The 18,472-nt window shown below is 39.6% G+C and overlaps 1 protein-coding gene across 10 annotated transcripts in view; it reads right to left on the bottom strand.

Moving 5' to 3' along the window:
- Positions 1-18,472, bottom strand: part of WDR33 (WD repeat domain 33) — a 71,129-nt gene that overhangs the window by 22,053 nt on the left and 30,604 nt on the right. Inside the window, exon 8 of one of the 10 annotated variants that reach the window (XM_054207435.1) lies at positions 1,979-6,298. The exons of 6 other annotated variants lie outside the window; for them this stretch is intronic. In XM_054207435.1, the coding sequence (XP_054063410.1) occupies positions 6,243-6,298 (56 nt within the window). In that variant the 3' untranslated portion in view covers positions 1,979-6,242. 3 more of the 10 variants (XM_054207438.1, XM_054207436.1, XM_054207439.1) reach the window with 3 other exon arrangements.

The raw sequence follows: 18,472 nt of genomic DNA on the forward strand, positions 1-18,472 counted from the left end.
TCCATTAGTTAATAACCGGTTGAACTGTATGGAAGTGTGTTCAGAGTAGAATGCTCAAGTGCTATCATAAATATGAAAAAACCAAAGCCCAGCAAAACTGTAAAAAAAGAACCCCTACCCACAGGGACGGGAATTGCATTGGCCTTGCTGTTCCTGGAATAAAGACAATTAGTGAGGGAAGAAGCCAAGAGACAACAGGCTACTCGGTTTGGTGGGTAAGACTGCATCCAGGGAACCAGTTCTGCTGGTGAAAGAAGGCCTTCCCTGGGTGACACCTCCTCCTGCGAAAGGCCTGACCGAAGCTTTTCCTTCAAGGCCTGACCTGAGCGAAACCAGACCAAATACGTACCCCCGAGGGGGAAAAAGGCTCAGAGTGGGCAACCCAGGTCAAGTTCAGAGCCATGCTCTGCAACACAGCAACCGGAGCGTCCATCCTCTGAAAGTCTCCAGAAGGGAGCGACGGTGACGGGACAGCACCGGATGGGTGGGACTGGTGGCCTTCTCGGAAGCCAGGTTAGATAGTCACTACACAGTAGCCCCAGACCCCAGAACACTCAAAGGCAGTAAAAGATGCCAGAACACTCAGAGCTCATAACCAGAGCAGATAAATCACTAGCTATTTATCAGCAGGCTATCAGCAGCAGCGCATTACAACTGACCACTGGGATCAGAAGAAACTTATCATATTTAAAAACAAGACCATTATAAAGAGAGAGAACTGGCATTTCCTGCGGAGAGTCATCTTTGAACCAGCGTGCTCTGCACTACGGCAATCACGGGGGGAGCTGGGAGCCTCCTTTGTCCTCTCATCAAAATGATCCCTCTTGCTCTTGAGAGGTACCTCTTAGACCAAGTTCTGCACTAAATGGGATCACCATATACACTTAGCTAAAGGTTCCTAACACACTAAAGCTTTCTCAAGAGAAAAATTCTTTCCTACAACAAATATGCTTTAAATAAACTATTCCCAAGGGACGAACTAACTCAGAAGAACTACCTAAGATAACCCAACAGCATCATCTCATCAGGCCTCTTTAAATTTCTCTTGTTTTTAATTGGAGCGATTGACACTGTGTATTGCTTTTCCTTCTCTCTGTGGACAGTCGTACATACTACCATCTGTGATGAGACGGATGATGCAGAAAATACATTTACAATGAAACTCCAAAGAAAAAGCAGCACGGTGGATTTGACTTGGTAGTTGTTTCCAGTTCCTAGTCCTGGGCCAAGACCCGGGAATTGGGCTCTCCTCTGGTACAGAACCCCTGCCACCAAGCACGACGCTCGGAAAACCTTAATTCATGCAAATCTCCATAGTTTGCATTCCTTATTTGCTAACTCTAAACAGCTTTTGCTTGGCAATCTGAAGGTAAAGATTTCCAATAAACTGAACTGGTTTAAAATCATGAGTTAATGTCCGAGCATAAAACAATACCCTAAAACGCTTGTCGGTTTTATTTACAACTTTCTCTAACCTGAGAAATAAAAGAAGAAACAAATAAAAGAAAAAAATAAATTAAAAACAAGCATATCTTTAAAAAGCTCAAATACAAAAGTATTTGACTAATAATATGCAGAATAAATTTTTGAACTGGGTGGCTGTCGTCATACCCCCATTAATTAGAAGACTGATCGTTAATACCTCTAGCCAGCTGAAGGGTTGTTCTTTAAAAGACACTCAACAGAAATTCTGGCTGGTGAAAGGCATCACAAGCCATCATAAGATTTGTGTCTAATTGTGTTTGATGAAATCCAGCATGTCACAAGTCTAGAAAAGTACACAAATGAAGGACTTGATTTCCGTCCCCCACCCAGTTTCTGCATATACGACTTAGTGAATGTAACATATGGTGTAAAAAAAAAGTTGGTTTGGATCACTGTCTTTTTATTACTGTCTATAACATATCTACATATTTTATAACATAACTGCGTATAAGCTATCAATTATATACATCTCAGATTTACTGCTGTAGCTACATTTTTTTTCTGTTATGTCCCTTCCCCTAGGAATACGGCCCATTCTGAAGTCACATACAATGGAAAGAGGATTTTATAGATGATATTGTCCGATTTGTAGATGCATCTCAGCAATTATTTCGGTATGTATACGCATACTGAGATGCCACTCTTAAGGCATTTTCTTGTACTTTAAAAAAGACACATGCTTCTCTAATGCTGTTTTCAACAGGGCGTAATTAGAGCTGTGTATCTTCCACTTGGTCAGACTCAAAGCCTTTTCACCACCACAAGTAATGTTCACCTTCCTGTAACCTGTACCCCAAAATAAAAGCACAGGCCCTTGGCGGGGGACTATTTCCAAGGGGTCTGCGAAGAGACATCGGGTCTTTGACCTGCAAGTCAAAGATGATGGAAAACCACCACGTTAGCAGTAAGATGTTCCAAGTTTTCTACATAATTCCCTTAGACTTTGTTGGCTGCTTCCAGCCTTACTAGGCAAATTGGATTATTCTGCCCGTTCCATTTTTATGGAAGGCTTTAAAAACGTTATCGGATGGTTACCCATTCCCCTGGCAATTCCCCGCTTCCGTGCAAAGCTCACTTAGGAACTGAATACCTCACATCTACAAGAACCTAGGCACTGTTTTGCTAACACTGACCCGGTTCCAACAAGGGTAGGAATATATTTTAATTCCAGTAATGCAGTGTCCTTTGCCCCGTCACATTATGTGAACTCTTCTCCTCTCAGAAACTTTCCTATGGGCTCTTTCACCACCTGTTCTCCACTCCGAGACTGAATACCGCAGAAACCCTCCCTCAGCAGATACACAGCACGCCCTCACTTTTTAGTGTTAATGTGGGAGGCTGGGGACTAAGAAATTAAGCTAAAAATTCTTTTCAGTCTGCAGTGGATTAAGAACAATGCCTCCCACCATACTTTCAGACCTCTGCCCCGTAAACTCAAGTTTTATTTTCCTTTATTTGCTCGCCGTCTCTTTCTAGCTCTCTGCTAGCTTATTAAACATGGTATTAAACTAAACAGAGACTGCTGGAATTTAACCCACCCACAGGGAATGTCTCCTCCACCATCAGCATTCCTCTAAACCAGCAGCAGAACAGAACATAATCAAGCCTTGTTTACAAATACCCCTTTTTTTTTTTAACAGTTCTATAATTATACTAAGTTTTCTTCCCAGACAAAAGCTCTTATAAGAGGAGAGTTTGTTTTTATCTTCTGTGAAATCAGAAGGTTAAAAACCAAAAATAATAATCAGTAAACACTAATGAAACAGGTGTATGGGAAAAAAAGTGATTTCTCCCTGAGATAACCCAGAACAGGTGTTCAGCCCCCAAAACTTGTTTCCCATAAGCAAGGTTAGAATTTGCACGTGCTAGTCCCAACAGAACTTACGCCACTCCACGCACAGTTCGAATGCTACAAAGCCTTGAAACCCTAGCAAAAAACCCGTTTGAGCTTAATGCTGTTTGTGTGCTTGCGCAGCTCACGTAGTGGCAAACGCACCACAAAGAATCACGGAAAAAAAAATCTTGTTACCAGTAACGGCATGTAGCAATCTGAATTCTTTACGTCTGTTGGAATTCAATGACGACCCCTCTGTAAGGGCTTATAGGAAGGGGAATAAATGCAGCCGGGTCCCAGCCTATGTGGGAGCTGGGTCATGAAGGGTTCAGCCTTTAACTAACGGGACTACTCACGTGTTCAGCTTAAAGACAACGTTTAAATTCTTCAGTGAGGTAGAATGCTGAGCGCCTCCCAAACCTGAAGTGCGTTGCTTTGAACAGAAGCAAAAAAATTACACAACTGAAAGTGTCTACTCTTTTAGATTTGTGGTGTCAGGTTTTGTTGTTTGGCTTTTTTTTTTTTTTAATTATGTTCATGCTTGAGCCTCCAAACACTATAGAGACACCTTTCCTTTTAGACATATTTGTTGTTTCCTACCTCCTGTAATTATTTTTCAGCACTATCACTCCCCACGCCCAATCACGTTATTTCCTGTATGTGCTGTAGAACACAGAGAGAAAGCAAGTTTGACAGCAGGTTGTGCAACAGCAGAGTAACAGGATCCGCACCTGCACCAGGCCAAGAGCTGTTTAACACCCCCTTGAAGTGAGAACTAGATGAAAATCACCTCAGCACGCACGTTTCACAACTTCTAATCGTAAGACATAGTTAAGTCATATCTAGAGTGATCACAGATAATTACCAACACAAGGTTATTTTCGTATGAAAAATATTCCAATGTTTTCACCAATTTTGCTTAATCAGTGTCCAGATTTTCCAACTTACCACCACTTTCATGCACTTAATCAAAAAAACCTAAGTAAAACATTAAGTGCATCTCTGCCACAGAGAGTTCACCTATGTGATGATGCTTTAAAACGCAGCACAATGCGTAGTGCCATACAGTAGTCATTATTTCTAATTAACGAGTCATTATTAATCTTAAACAGAAAGCCATCAGGCAGCTCAGAGCTAGCTCAAGAGAAATAACAGGAAAAATAGGGCAGAAAGTATAAAAGGGGAAGATGCATCACCTTAAAACTGTCCAACACCTTCTTATTCAATATATAGATAGATAGATATGTGCTAGTGGTTGGCAGTAACGGCAGCTGAATTCAAGGACAAAAGCAGGTTTTTATCACAGTTAGAGTTAAATTATTTATGGAAAGCAGCTGGATTCTACTTTGCACAGTTATCTATTAAAAGTCTCGTGGTGTATTACTTTTAATTCCTTTGCAGGTATTCATCAGAGAATTAAGAGGGCTTTTTTAAATTGCAAAAGGTAGAATTTTTTTTTATTTATTTATTTATTTTATTTAGCTGGTTACATTATCTGTAAAGCAGCTGGGACCAGCTGTTCTTTTCTGTTCAAAAATTAGCCAGCCTACTTGGAAAGCAGCAACACACTTGCTTTTCATTGACAGAAAATATTTATTTACAATGGCATTTACAGTTATTATATTAAAAATAAGCGTTGTACAAGAAACATTAAAAATGAACAGCAATGGTCAGAAAACTTCTCATGCTTCATAACATAAGCAGCTGACAGGAGCCAAAAACCCCCGCTCTCTCAGAGAAAAACTGCCCGGTAATTTTCTGTTGCTTGTTTTCTGCAAGAGCTTGCGCTGCCTCTAATGAGAGTTTACTGCCTTATGCCATCAGACGAGACTGATCTCCAGTCTAATGCAGCTCGGTAATTGCTAAATAATTCCGTATAGAAAAGGGGAGAGAACAGCCGTGTCAAGGAATAGAGCAACTTTCTCCAAGGGAAGAAATAGTGCAAATTGAAAGATGAGAAATTCAATGATTTTATCAATCAGTAGTCTGCAGTTCCCACAGATTTGTGGCTTTATGTATGGGTACAGAATCAGCTTGCTGGGCAGCACGGTTGTGGGGTTTTTTTGTAAAACTAAAAAAACAAACGAACAAAAAAATAATGTGAAAGCTCACACTTTTCGGGATAAGATGTTCTCAGTCAAGTCCTCCAAACATGAACTGAACAGGTGTTTTGGAGTCTGCTCAAAGCCTGTACCACCAACTATTTTTTTTTTTAAACAAAAGATGAATCTGATTAGAATGTCAAACCATTTGGAGCCTCACAATGACAGTTTAGCTCAAAAGTAACTACTCAGAGCAGACGCCTGCGTTTTATGAATCGAGAACAAAGTGGGGCACGTGTTAAAAACTGCTGCCTGAAGCTCAGCTTCTCCTAAGTGTTGTGGTTTTAAGATGCACTTAAGATCCCAGAGTAGCTTCAGTGAGGTTTTGGTTTTTTTAAACACATACTTAAGAAACTACTTTTATTCACTAATTATTGGAAATGTTGACTGCTGCATTCACTCACTGCCATCAAGGTGTCAAAATCCCCAGCCTTTCCACCTGCAGACTTTTGTCAAGTCTTTGCTTCTCACACCTGTGAGACACACCACAAAGCCAAGCCAGACAAAGTTTGATATTTTTACTGAATACTGCAGTAAGTAATGGAAGAAGGAATGTCAAAAAAAAAAAAAAAAAAAAGAAAAAAGAAGTAATCATAATGTCAGTCAAGGTTGTAAGCTGTAGAATCGGAATATTTAGCTCCCAACTCAGGGAAGAGAAACAAATACTTCCAGAAAAGCTAAGAGTAACCATCATTAATCATTTTTCTGTATTTATTTCCTTTAACATCCTGTTAGATGTTCATTAAAATTCTGCTGACAATTATGGCCATAGCAAGAGAAAAGCATAGTCCAAATACCTAGTTTAGAGGTCAATCCAAGCTTCAAACCACACCTGGCCACAGGAGCAGACACCACTCTCCGCACTCAATGCTAAAACCTAAGAAAAAAATTTAGTGGATCCCAGCAAAAAGAAGTTACAAGAAGTCTTTTACTTGTCTGTAACTTGATACACCCTTACTCCCAAGTGAACCCGAATCTTTTAATAAAAACACCCAACACAGAAGGACTACCGAGATCTTTCATTCAACTTGGTCTTCCTTCATTGAAAGAATAGGTTTCGATGTGTTTTTATGGCTGAGACTACAGGGCAGGAGCCTACTCTTTTACATCCCATTGACAGGAGAGGTGCTATTGACTCTCTTCTCCATCAGACAAGTTAATTACTTTTTGAAACAGCCACGTTCATCTGGCCAGCCCCAGAACACTCGTCCAGCCAGATCCTCACCTTCAGGGACAGCAAGTTTACAGGAAAATTGTTGTCCTCCTTGCCAACCAAAAAATCCACATGAGCTAATTTTGATAACCAGTTTACCAATACAGAGCATCCCGTAAGTATGAGCCCATTACCACCTTAAGCAAAGAACTAAAGAGTTTAGGTATAGAGAAGTTAGAAAAACTATTTTCTTTGGTTGTAGGGCAAACACTGCATGAGCACCTGCTCTTGGTGGTAAGCAAACAGCAGTTGCGTGAGGGGTGGGATGGGAAGGATAAGAGAGTTTAATCAAACTTTGTATAGACTCTAGGAAAAGATTTGTGTCAGCCAGACAATTAGCAAATACGAGAGATCCAAGAAAGGATATGGAGATTGAGGTTGAGGCCATTAAAATTGCTCTTTGCGTTTTACGAAACCAGCAAGATTGAGCAAACCAGGGAAGAGCAGGCCTGCTGAAGTAAAGCGGTGGCAGAAAGCAGAGCACACAGCATGGGTCTAAGCTTCCAAGCACAACTCTCTCTCTGCAGAGGGGAGGCTGAGCAGGCTGGGGAATGTTCATCTCAAGCATAAGGGACCAATTTTCAAGCAACTGAAATAGGAAAGGGCTGTAAGTCATGAGAACAGACAGAAACACACGTGACGAGCAGAGTGACCATGAACTACATCAGGAAAAACAACAAACCCAGCATGTAATAAATATCATATGGTGGCTTACAAACGTGTCTGATCTAGAGGTGATGGCAGGGCTAATGAGAAGAAACACCGCAAAATTGAAAAAAAATAATTCAGTACAAAATTGTAATTAAAATGCAGGAGCAAAACAATGATTTGAACAGTGCTACAGAAACAGAGATAATACCTTCCGTTGAAATTTCAGTCAAGCAGCAAAGAAAAGCTGAGCTCAGGCGAGAGACAGAATCAAGGAATGTTTTATCATGCTCTTACTTCAAATTTCTGCACCACCAGTACTCTTATTTCCTCCTATTTTCCTATGATTTCCTGCATCACCACCACCACATCTGTGGACTCACTCCCCTCTCCTGCCACCTATTAATTCTGAAATTTAAGAAAATGTATTCCTCTCAGATTTAAAGATAGTACTAGAGTCCCTACTGAAGCAGAAGAACCCAAATATTTCTATTTCTGCTTCAATTCTAAAAATAGGCACCCTATTAAGCAACTGCTTTGTAGAGCGTGGCCGTACAAATATCTATGAAGCTCTCCAAAATACCACGCATCCCCATGTATCATTTTAAATTCCATAAGCACGTGAATGGATCAAATAGTAAAGCTCTTCCCACATGATCGAACAGAGAGACAGGGAAAAGATGGTGTTGAAAACTTACCAGGGATTTTGTGCGATAAAACCTAACAAAGAAAGGGAGAGAAGTCAACAGGAAGAAATGGGATAAAACCAATCCAAAGAGTACTTAAATAACTCAGATATATCAAAACAAGGGGAAAAAAACAATGGGGAAGATGTAAGAGATGACATACGTGATTATGAGAGGAAAGGCAAAGGGACCCATCACCAGTTTAAGTGGGGTTCCAAACAAAAAATGCCGTTCTCAGATTCATTTACTAATGTGAGAAGCGGATGTGAACAAAACAAGAAGCATTTCATTTAAAGTGCAGGGGGAAAAAAAATTAATTTCTTCCTCAGGTTAAAAAAAAAAATAGGTGTGAAACAGGTTTCCTATGACAACACATTAATGGTCTGTTCTGTCAAGGTCAGAGTAGAGGACACAAGAATTAATCCGAGCCCACCACACCACGGGTAGACCCAATACTTATGTGAGCCCTGTGCTTCTTGAAATGACTGCCAGTTACATTTTTCCACTGCTGACTTTAAAGTGATTAAAAAGAAAACTAATACAAATATTGTACCGGCATTTAAATGCGGTCTTTCCCTCTGTGATGCAGTCCATGACTGAATTTGTATTTGGATCTACAGGTGCGTGCGCTCAGTAGCGCATCACAAATTCCCAAAATAAGAATAAAGTGAGGATGCAGAGGTTTGCAGGAAAGCACCCCAAGAGCGTGCTGCAAGTGTAACTGCAGCGTACGTTCTCATGAATTAAGCGAAACTCTAAACGGGGAAGAAAGAAAATATTGATTAGAACAGGAAAATTTTCTCCCCAGAAGCAGAAAAATCTTTAATTCAAATGCCGCATCTAGCCCTGAAGCAAGTAACTCATGGATGTTATTGCATACCCCTCCGTGTTAGCACCAGAAGCATTGTCTAATATTTCAAAATGAAAATTTTCCAATTAAAGGACAGACTGTAACTTTGTTAGTCAAAGTTAAAGTTCTTATACAAAGTTACAAAGTCCTCTTACACTCCCAGAGAAAAAAAAGTTACTCTAAAATACTTTTTGAACTCTACACTAGTTTTTAAAAAAAATTTTTTTTAAAGTTTATACAAAATTCTACAAAATATGTAAAGCCCAAATTCTAGAAAATACATAAAAAGCCAAATGACATGGACAAGAGAATCCAAGATAGAGAATGTCCATCTATTCGTACGTGCAGCAGCAGCAGCACATTTCAGACCATCTCCTCGGCAACGCCAGGAAAAAACTTCTACGTTTTTCTGAAACAATGATCTTGCCTGCAGTATTTTAACTCAAGCCTTCCTTGTTACAAGACTAGCACAGAAGCAGTAATATTACTACCAGAGGTTTTAATCACTACTATTCTGGAAATAAAATTTAAAAACATAGACAAGTTAATCTATGGGAATTTTTTCTTTTTCCTGGGTTTTGGAGCATTCGTTACATGAAACCACCACCACAAAAGACACCTGCTAAATGTCAATTGTGCAAAATCACCTGCAGCTGTGTAAAAAAAAAAGTGGGCTCAAACCACCAAAAGAAAATGCCAACTCGATAATCAATTTAAAACAACAGGTAAAAGAGAACAAGTGTTTACTGGGCAGGTGTGACTCGGAAAGCAGCTCTTTCCTCAGGAAACTTCAGATTCCTCTGAGTGCTTTCTGGAGCAGCTTTTAAAGCTTTTCATCTTACACGCAGCAAAAGGAAAGGAAATATAAAATATCTTCCCAGTCTCGGAAATGTAGAAACCAGTCCACATGGTAACAACGAACTGGGTCCATATATGAATCCACTGAGAAAGGAGACAAAAGCTAAAAAGCAGTGCTTTTCGGAAAATGGCCTATGTTTGCAAAATACCAGGAAGAACAAGTGGGTTAGGCACATAAATAGCGAGGGAAAAGTCATCACCAGTCAAAGGCTGCTATCCTGACCCTTGAGTGGAACGAACTGCTCCGTGCTCTTCAAATAAAGCCAAGCCCCTTGTATAACGCTGCCTGTGCTGTGCAGCAATAGCTAAGCTGAGGAATGGAAAGCCGCTGTATTTCTCTTCTAGGAAGCTGGGCTTCGGAAATCTTCTGTAAAATAAAATTACTGATAAATTGAGTCAGTGACCATGGGAGAGGTAGTAAAGTCCCCTCTTGACTTGCACAGGTAAATCCCCACACGTAGTCTCATTCAAATAGTAACGGAAGCAGAGACCAAAAAAAGATGACTTCCATGAAAGACGATGGCATCGTTTCTGTTTCAGAAAAGGCTATGTAAGAGCATGCCATTGCTACCCAAGCAACCACCGAGGAAACTAAAAAAACAGAAATACATTTCTTGGCAGAATGATGCAAGATAACAGCTCGGCCAAATTTACATTTTAATTTGTAATATTTTTGTTAAAACAGCAGCCCTGTATTTGGGCGCAAAGTGCATTTTTAACCTTAAGAAGGTAACAAAAAAAAAAAAAAGGAAGCTTTAACAGGTATAATCCCATGTCAACAGTTTATTTTCAGTGCAAGTTAAAATACAGTTATTGCTTTGGTACACAGAATACACCTTCATTAGACTGGTCTCTCTTTTTGGAGTACATATTCCCCTGTGAATTACCTGCTGCTAGGAGATGCAGTTTTACAAGCGTCAACGTGTCATGGACGTGCTCAACCGCGACAATGAGCGCTACGTCGGAGGAAGAGGCACAGCGGGCTGAAAGCAACCTGGTTTTAAGAACAACGGGTTCTTCGTCTATCGGAGCGTTAATCGCTTGTACTCCCCATCAGCAGTGCCCTGACCTCCTCGAGACGGCACATCAATGAGGCCGGCTGTGCCTTTGCATCAGCGCGTATTTCACGGAAAAGAAAAACACGGGGGTTTTAAGTCCTTTTACACGGCGTCTACAGAGAGATGCGCTATGCGTGACGGATACAGTCGCTGGCAAAACACGCAGCAAAGCCCGTTATTCCTGCTAGCAGGTACAAACAAGTAAACTTTTTCTAAAGTTATAGTAGTCTTTAAATAAAAGCCTGATCTATCTATCATACAGCTTTATGAAAAAGTCTTTTCTACTGTTGACTGAATGAAGAAAAGCTCTTTTTTTTTTTGTGACAGAGAGATTTTCTAGAAGATTAATTCAATTTACCACCTTTCGCTACTGGATAATTATTCAGACTGATTGGAACTGGAATTATCACACAACATCTGGTCAGTAGAACTCGTTACCCAAATCAGCAGGGTTACCAGTTGCTACCATGCGGATGTCCAACTCACAGTCACTGGCAGCAAAGAGCCACAGACTGCAATACACTGAAAAATTAATTCACTTTTCACTCCTAAGCTCCCGTCCCCCTTTCTGTGAAAGGATGGCAAAGAGGAGACACGCCAGGAAAAACATTCTGATATTCTTCACATCTAGTAAATGCAGCACTGATTTCTAAGATTTTTAATATGGTGCTTCAAATTAAAAGCAAAATTAAATTCTAATTAACGTTCCCCAAGTTGTTCAAGTATCACTACTAAACTACGTTTGCTAGATACTTGTGATGATTGCTGCTTTAACAAATCCTTCCAGGTATTTTTCAGAAAAACCTGTCTCACGCCTATTCCTTACTTGCATTTTGGTGTCTTGCGAAAGCAGAAGTTAAAAATTTAAGTTATTTAAATACCAGCATTCTATTGGAAGGAAAGTTACTAATTTGGTCAATAAAATGTTTTGCAATGGGTTAACGACAACTTCTGGTATTTCTAGTAAATAGTCTCTGTGGGATAAAACCCCATTATTTAGAATTTCAGTGAAGTGCTATGGCGTGCGACGTGTTGCAGTGGTGATACCTGATGTGACAGCTCTGCAGAAACTAAAGCAACTGCAACCATCGTGCAGAACACAGACAGGTTCCAGTGCCAGGACTTCCGCATCCAAACTTACTAGGAACAGACATCCTCATGGTGAAATCGCAGACTGAAACGTACATAGGAAGTGCTCCTGAGCAGAAAGACTGGATATTCCTTGCAGAATTCCGTGAAGCACGCAGCATGTGAAGAAGCCTCTGAGCAAGCAGGGTATTTTTTTCTTTTTCCAGACAGGAAGCAGCAGTTACACCTCTACAAAAATGGCTGGCAAGACTGCACCTGCTATTTAAAGCCTCCACCATTCCAGCTTTATCGTGTGAGCACAGAAATTCTAAAGTTTAATGCTAGCATTAAAATTTCTGGTTGCATTTTTATAAAAGTCCTGTTTTGTCAGCAAAAGCCATACATACTACAGAAATGACAAGTCTCACATGCTTTATGTAGGTGATTGGAATGATCATTTCCCCCCCACATTCCTTTGGAAGCAAAGAATACTCCTGATAAGCTGGGGAGAGCGTGAAAGAGAGAACCTACCTTTGCTCAAAGATCTCCAGAATACAACTGCAGAGTATAAATCAATTTAATATAGTAAAAGAATCGTCTAAGTGAATCTAGCTTTTTATGTTCCTAGTCTTAATACCATATGCTTACTTGTCAAGTCTCTGAAGAACAGGGACTTCCAAAAGGAGAACAGCGGTCCGCAGAAATCCATGTTCGTCAATATTATCAGTATTCCTAATCACTAGATTCAGAAAACTAGCCAAGAGAATAATGATTTTGAGAATATGTGCATTGCCAAAGAGAAAACTCCTTAGAAATTCATTTGAAGCAGGTGGAGTTCCTGCTAGGGAACTGTCTGAAGGATTTAAGAGCACAAAGCAAGATCTGTAGGGAAACGAAATCTTACTATCCAAGCGTACCAGCTGACCTAAAACAAGCAAGTTTGTGTCCTTAAGATTGGCTGGTGTGGCTTTTAAAAAAACAAAACAAAAAATCCCAACCCTTTTTTCTAACTAAATCAGCTGGTCTAATCAAAAACCTTCTTTAAGCCTAGGAGCTATGCATGGGTAAGAAAGAGCAGAAGGAAATAAAGAAAAGGCAGGGTTCTCCCAGCCCAGGCGGCATGCCGAGCTGCAGACCCGCACAGCCTTGAGAAAACCGAGACCTCCCGCTACCAGCCTGGAGCTCCTGTAACCACGCTATACACAGCACGGCTGATAGCCGGCCAGGCAGCGTCTGCCGCATGCGACTCTCCCTTGCTACTGATTAACTGCAATTCAGAAGGGGGAATTCTGTCTACAGACTGTGAAATGTGTTGTGATTCCTTTCTAAACTCACCTGTAGTAGAAACACCAGAACAAACGTGGCTTGGACTTTTCAAGTGCTTGAAAAGTAGCACGTTTCAAGAGAAAGCAACTTCTGATTTTTTCTTTTTTTTAACTTTAAGATAATTGCAGTATCAAACTTATATTTAATATTGTGCAGTCTTCTGTTAATATGCTTAAACTTGAAACTTAATTAAATAATTTGGTTTTAGACACAAAAGTCAGTCAAGACCTGGGATAGGTGTGGGCACCAACAACACAGACCAGCTTTTGCTTGAAAAAAAGAAACAAAAAAAAAAACCCCACAAACAAACTCTTAATACTCATTTCATTCAGAAAAAAAGGCCAATGTTTACAACCACACCGGGTCTCCTCATGGCAGCTTTGGAGAAACATGACCTAAAGAAATGCACCTTAGAGAACAGTAATGGCAAAGCAGACGGGCAAACCGAGGCTGCTTCAGTTTAGGGAGTAAAGCAGTTACCTAAATTACTTTTTTATTTTAGAACAAGTATTTCCAATCTATTTAAATTGTGTGCGTGCTTTAGAGCTTTACAACACTGCCCGCACACTCTATTTCAGGACTGCATAATTTTGAAACAAACAAGAAAGCAGCAAACTAACATTAGGTCCATAAAATATTCCACTGGGTACCATTAAAGACGCTGTGTACTTACAGAGATGGACTAAAATTACATATGCATATATAACAATTGCAGATATATGTATATTTTTATGTCTTTAGATAGTTTTACCTCAGTTATTCCATAATTGGAAGGAGCTCCGAAGACGCTGACAGCACGCTATCACATCTTCCACCTTATTTACAACAAATTTTCATTGCTTGTAGGAGGGCTCTAAGCAATACTTAAACTTCAGGAATGATTAAGTTGAACAAACTATTAATCACTATGGAATGACCAAACATCTATCATCTCTGGATGAAGTTCCACTAAACATGGATAGCATGCATTTCCTCAGGCATGTTAAATGCTGGAAGAAAAACAAACTAAAAAAAATAATGAATTTTTGACACAGTCTTTTTGAACGTCAGTTCCTTATGTCACATATGCTGGTGTACAGCTGAAGGTAACTAAAAATTAAATCACCAGGATTTTTTCGTCCTTTGTCTCCCCTTTGGCAAAACAGGGGAATTTGGGACAAAACCACAGGTTAAGTCAGGTCGGAAGGAACCTCAGGACTCTTCTGTTCAACCTCCAGCTCAAAGCCACTGGGTCAGACCAGGCTGCTCACGGGTTTATCCGGTTTTATTTTGAAACCCGCCAAGGACAGAGACTGCACAATATCTGATATTAAGCAAAACTCCCACACTGCTCTACCGCACTAGCAGGAGAACGGCTAAGAAAATAAAACAAAAAAACCTGAAAATAAGACTCTCCGTCTTCCCAATCAAAATGGCATTTTAAATTTTCCACTGGACTAGAGAAGGAGATAAACTAAAATATTTTCTGTTTTAGAACTGTTAACTTTACTGTCATACTTATTTTTCTAACTGCAACGTACCTGGAACATCAAATGAGTCTGAAATCAAACTTCTGGGGATTCCCATTAGACTTGTACTTAAGCGGGAAATCACTTACCTGTGAGTACCGTTTATACATCAACTGGTGCTATGTATCTCCAAATATTAAAGAATCATGAAAATTCTCATTTCAAAGGAAAATGCTTCCCTTTCATCCGAAACTCTGTGCCCCATCTCAGGAGAACTTTCTACCACAGAATGGGCCGAGGGGCTCATGGATTAAGCTCTTCATTGAACTGATAGAAGTTACTCGGATTTTTTTAATCTTTAAGCGGACTGATCATTTATAAAGCCAGGAAGAAACTCAACTTTTGATGAAAAATAGTTCTCAATGAGCATCAGGCCTTGTGTTAAGCAAGGAAGAATGCTGAAGTCTTGCTATGCAAATTCGCAGTCTAAGGACAGCAAATACTTATCAGAGCTACTCCTTCCTTAAATCTTTAACAGACGGACAAGAAAGCAGTCAACTATAAATGGAAGTTCCAATGTAGAAGTACTGTATAAATATTTAGACTTGATTTTCCCTAACACATAATAATAGTAATAATAGACTGGGTCCTGAGCTACATTTTGTCATCATTTCATCCTACTCTTTGTTTGAGGGCTAAAATAGCTACAGTTAAGCTCCTGATTTACCAGGTGTTATGACTCTTTTTAGAGGAAGGTTTTTTTAAAGTTATGTAAGTTTAAAAATTAAGATTTTAATATAACATTTAAAGTATGTTCACGGTCCATCATTCTAAATGAAAAGGCAAAAGAAAAAGCCACTGCAGATATGGTAGAAAATACGCATTTGTCAGCACACACCAGAAAGCTGGGTTGGCTTTTTACTAAAAGATACTGTTTTTCCCAACTTAAAGCAGCCAAGGGAACACATTCCTCAGCTTTTTTGAACAGGAATTCTAAGTTTACTCTCTGAGATCTTGGGTACTTGGTAGAAGCACCTATTCTAGTCCTGTTACAGTTAGCTTCCAGTTTCTCAGCCCAGGCTCATACTTAGCCATGAGAAGTTCCCCTTAAAAGCTTATTTTGGTGAGCAAAAAGGCACACACACAATCTCTATGAATGGTCAAAACCAGTTAAAGAGAACTTTCCATCTTCAAAGACAATATATGCAACATACTTGCTGTCCTTGCCTTGTCTGCACCAGAAAATCGTACTGAAGTGAAACAACTACTTCTTTACGTGGTTGTAGTTATATCTGGAATAGTTCTACCTACAAAATCAATTTATACATAATATGACAAATACTAAAGAGATACTGCATTTAAAAAAAAATATACGTAACTCGTGCTTTAAATTGAATGCAAGCGAGAACTTGAGGGATTGTGTAGTGTATTAAAATAGTGTCTTGCAGAACTAGAAATATCAAATGCTTCCATTGAGATAATAATTACTAGTAGTAATCCAAACTGTCTGGAAGAAATGTTAGTCTGTGAAACTTTTTATAAGGGAAGAATCTTTTGAAATGTAGTTTTCTCCTATATAGCTGTACTTCTGATGCTTACAGCTCTGCTTCCTTGAAGCTGAGACACTTAACAGCCCTATCATATTATTTTTTTTTCCACAACACCTGTAAAAATACCTTTCTCTCTAAACATGAATTTATGAAACTTCCAAGACAGTTACTTTACCTGCAGTACACATGTATACTTTCCACAATAAAAATCAAAATGTCTTCCCTTGAGAAGGGTTTTGTTTTCAACAAAAGCCTTTATCTGTCGCAAAATTACATGACTGTGTATTTTCACTGTGAAATGAATCTCAGTCACTCGGAAAGTTCTGGCACTGTACTTTTAAAATTAATGTTGATTACATGTTTGCATGCTTAATCTAATCAACCGCTTTTTGTGGAAGCACGCAGCATGTATGTGCCTTGATTATATTCTCAACTGACACAATGCAGAGCTGGCTTTAGGTCTGAAGAGCAACTATTGGATATTTCCATTTTAGAGTTGTTAAATGGACAAAAGAGGGGAAGAGAAGAGATCCACATTACTTCTTAGGTACTAGTAAAAAACATAAGGAGTTTTAATCAAGTGGTACAGACAGCTTTCTCCTAGTTACAGTAGGAATGATGGTATCGTTCACTCACTAAAATAGTGCTCCACACTCATCTTCCGAATGGATACAGAACGTGTTCCTAACTCTACTCAAACCCATCAACTGGAGTCTCTGAGAGTCATGACACAGAACATAAAATTTAAGAGAGATTAGGGGGAAAAAAAAAGTGTATGTATACGGGTACTATTATTAGACATTTCCACACACACACTGCAGTATATATACACACAGACTCACAGTACATTATGTACCATCTGCTTGTGTCTCAGTGTGTCATTCAGCCATAAAAACCCACCCTCTTCTCTGGCTGCTCCGGCAACTGCCTCTGCCCTGATTTCTGCCCACGATGCCAGGAGCATCGCTTCCCTTAGCTTCTATTCTTATCTTCCGGCTCACACCGCCACTGTCTTTTCTCAATCATTACACCAGCTGTTGTGTTATTTTTTCATACTGACACAGCCTCCGCACTTTCCTCCCATTTGCTATCCTCCTTTGCAGCCACCTTTCACCCAATTGTTTTTCATAATCCTTATTCATCCCTTTCTCCTGGTCTGCTATACGATCCCATTTCAGCACACTCCCCAGTTTCTCTTTAGGCTCTGTGTCTTCCTACAAACTCAAGGTGTTAGGAGCAAGACTAGCTTTCTCATGAGAATGTAAGGCCAGGCAGGTAAGGAAGAGAGAAAAAAAAATACCACCATATTTTAGGGAAAATATTTGCAAACTATCTCCCCATCGCCCAGTGCCTGGCTGTCCATATGGACGTGTCATCTGAAGTATGAGAACTGCGATGTTATTCATATGATAAAACGACGCAAAGTGTTTCACTACTAAAGCCAGAACATCACTCAGAGCCAAATGCACTGCAATGGGAAATAGTCTTGAGTATGCAGAATTGACACGATGCAAAAGAAAACATCCGATGCTTTGCAGAGTCAGTGCTTACCTAGATGCACAAAAGCTTTTAGTACAGTAACTACAGGATATGAAAAGGAAAAAAAAAAAAAAAAAAAAAAAAAAAAAGAAAAGAGTGGTCTGTTTAATCCACATGCAAAAGAAAAGTGGAGTCAAGAAGCCTGCAAGGAAAGTTTCTAAGGACGGATGGATTATTTTCACCAGGGAATTATGGTTTTTGTTTTGTTGTTTTGTTTGTTTGGGTTTTTTTTAAGACTTCTACTATTTATTCTGTAATAGCATGTTTCTGTAATTACACTCTAGTAGGAAATGGTATGTCAGATGAAGGAGTCTATAACAAAAATAAAGGAAGTGCTCAATTCTGAGTCTTTATCTGCATAGGATTTTATCAGAGAAGATGAGTCACCAATGTAACTTGCACAAGACTAACCTCAGATGATTTTATTTCTGTTGAGAAGCTTTGATATGACAAATATTGGTGAGTAGCTACCAGGAAGCCACCATCCTTAATGCATACAGCCTGCACCCTTTTCAATAATTACACTTGTGCCAAGAAAGAAACACCAGGATCAGCTTCGCATCAGTATTTAAATGCCTCTGTAGTTCGGGACTTTCTTCATTAGTATCAATGTAATCCACTTAAAATAGTGTTTTTCCTTCTCAACAACCATGAGCGGGGCTTGAGGACAAAGCTCACTGCTGCATCAACAATTCTCACTTTAGGTGAAATCCTGACCACTATGCAGAGTATCATGCCGTATTATGTTTACTTCTGTATGTAGTCACAACAGATGACAGCAAAGTTCTCTCCACTGAAGTATTCAGG

The sequence above is a fragment of the Rissa tridactyla genome, chromosome 6 (assembly GCF_028500815.1).
Source record: "Rissa tridactyla isolate bRisTri1 chromosome 6, bRisTri1.patW.cur.20221130, whole genome shotgun sequence".
NCBI lineage: Eukaryota > Metazoa > Chordata > Aves > Charadriiformes > Laridae > Rissa > Rissa tridactyla.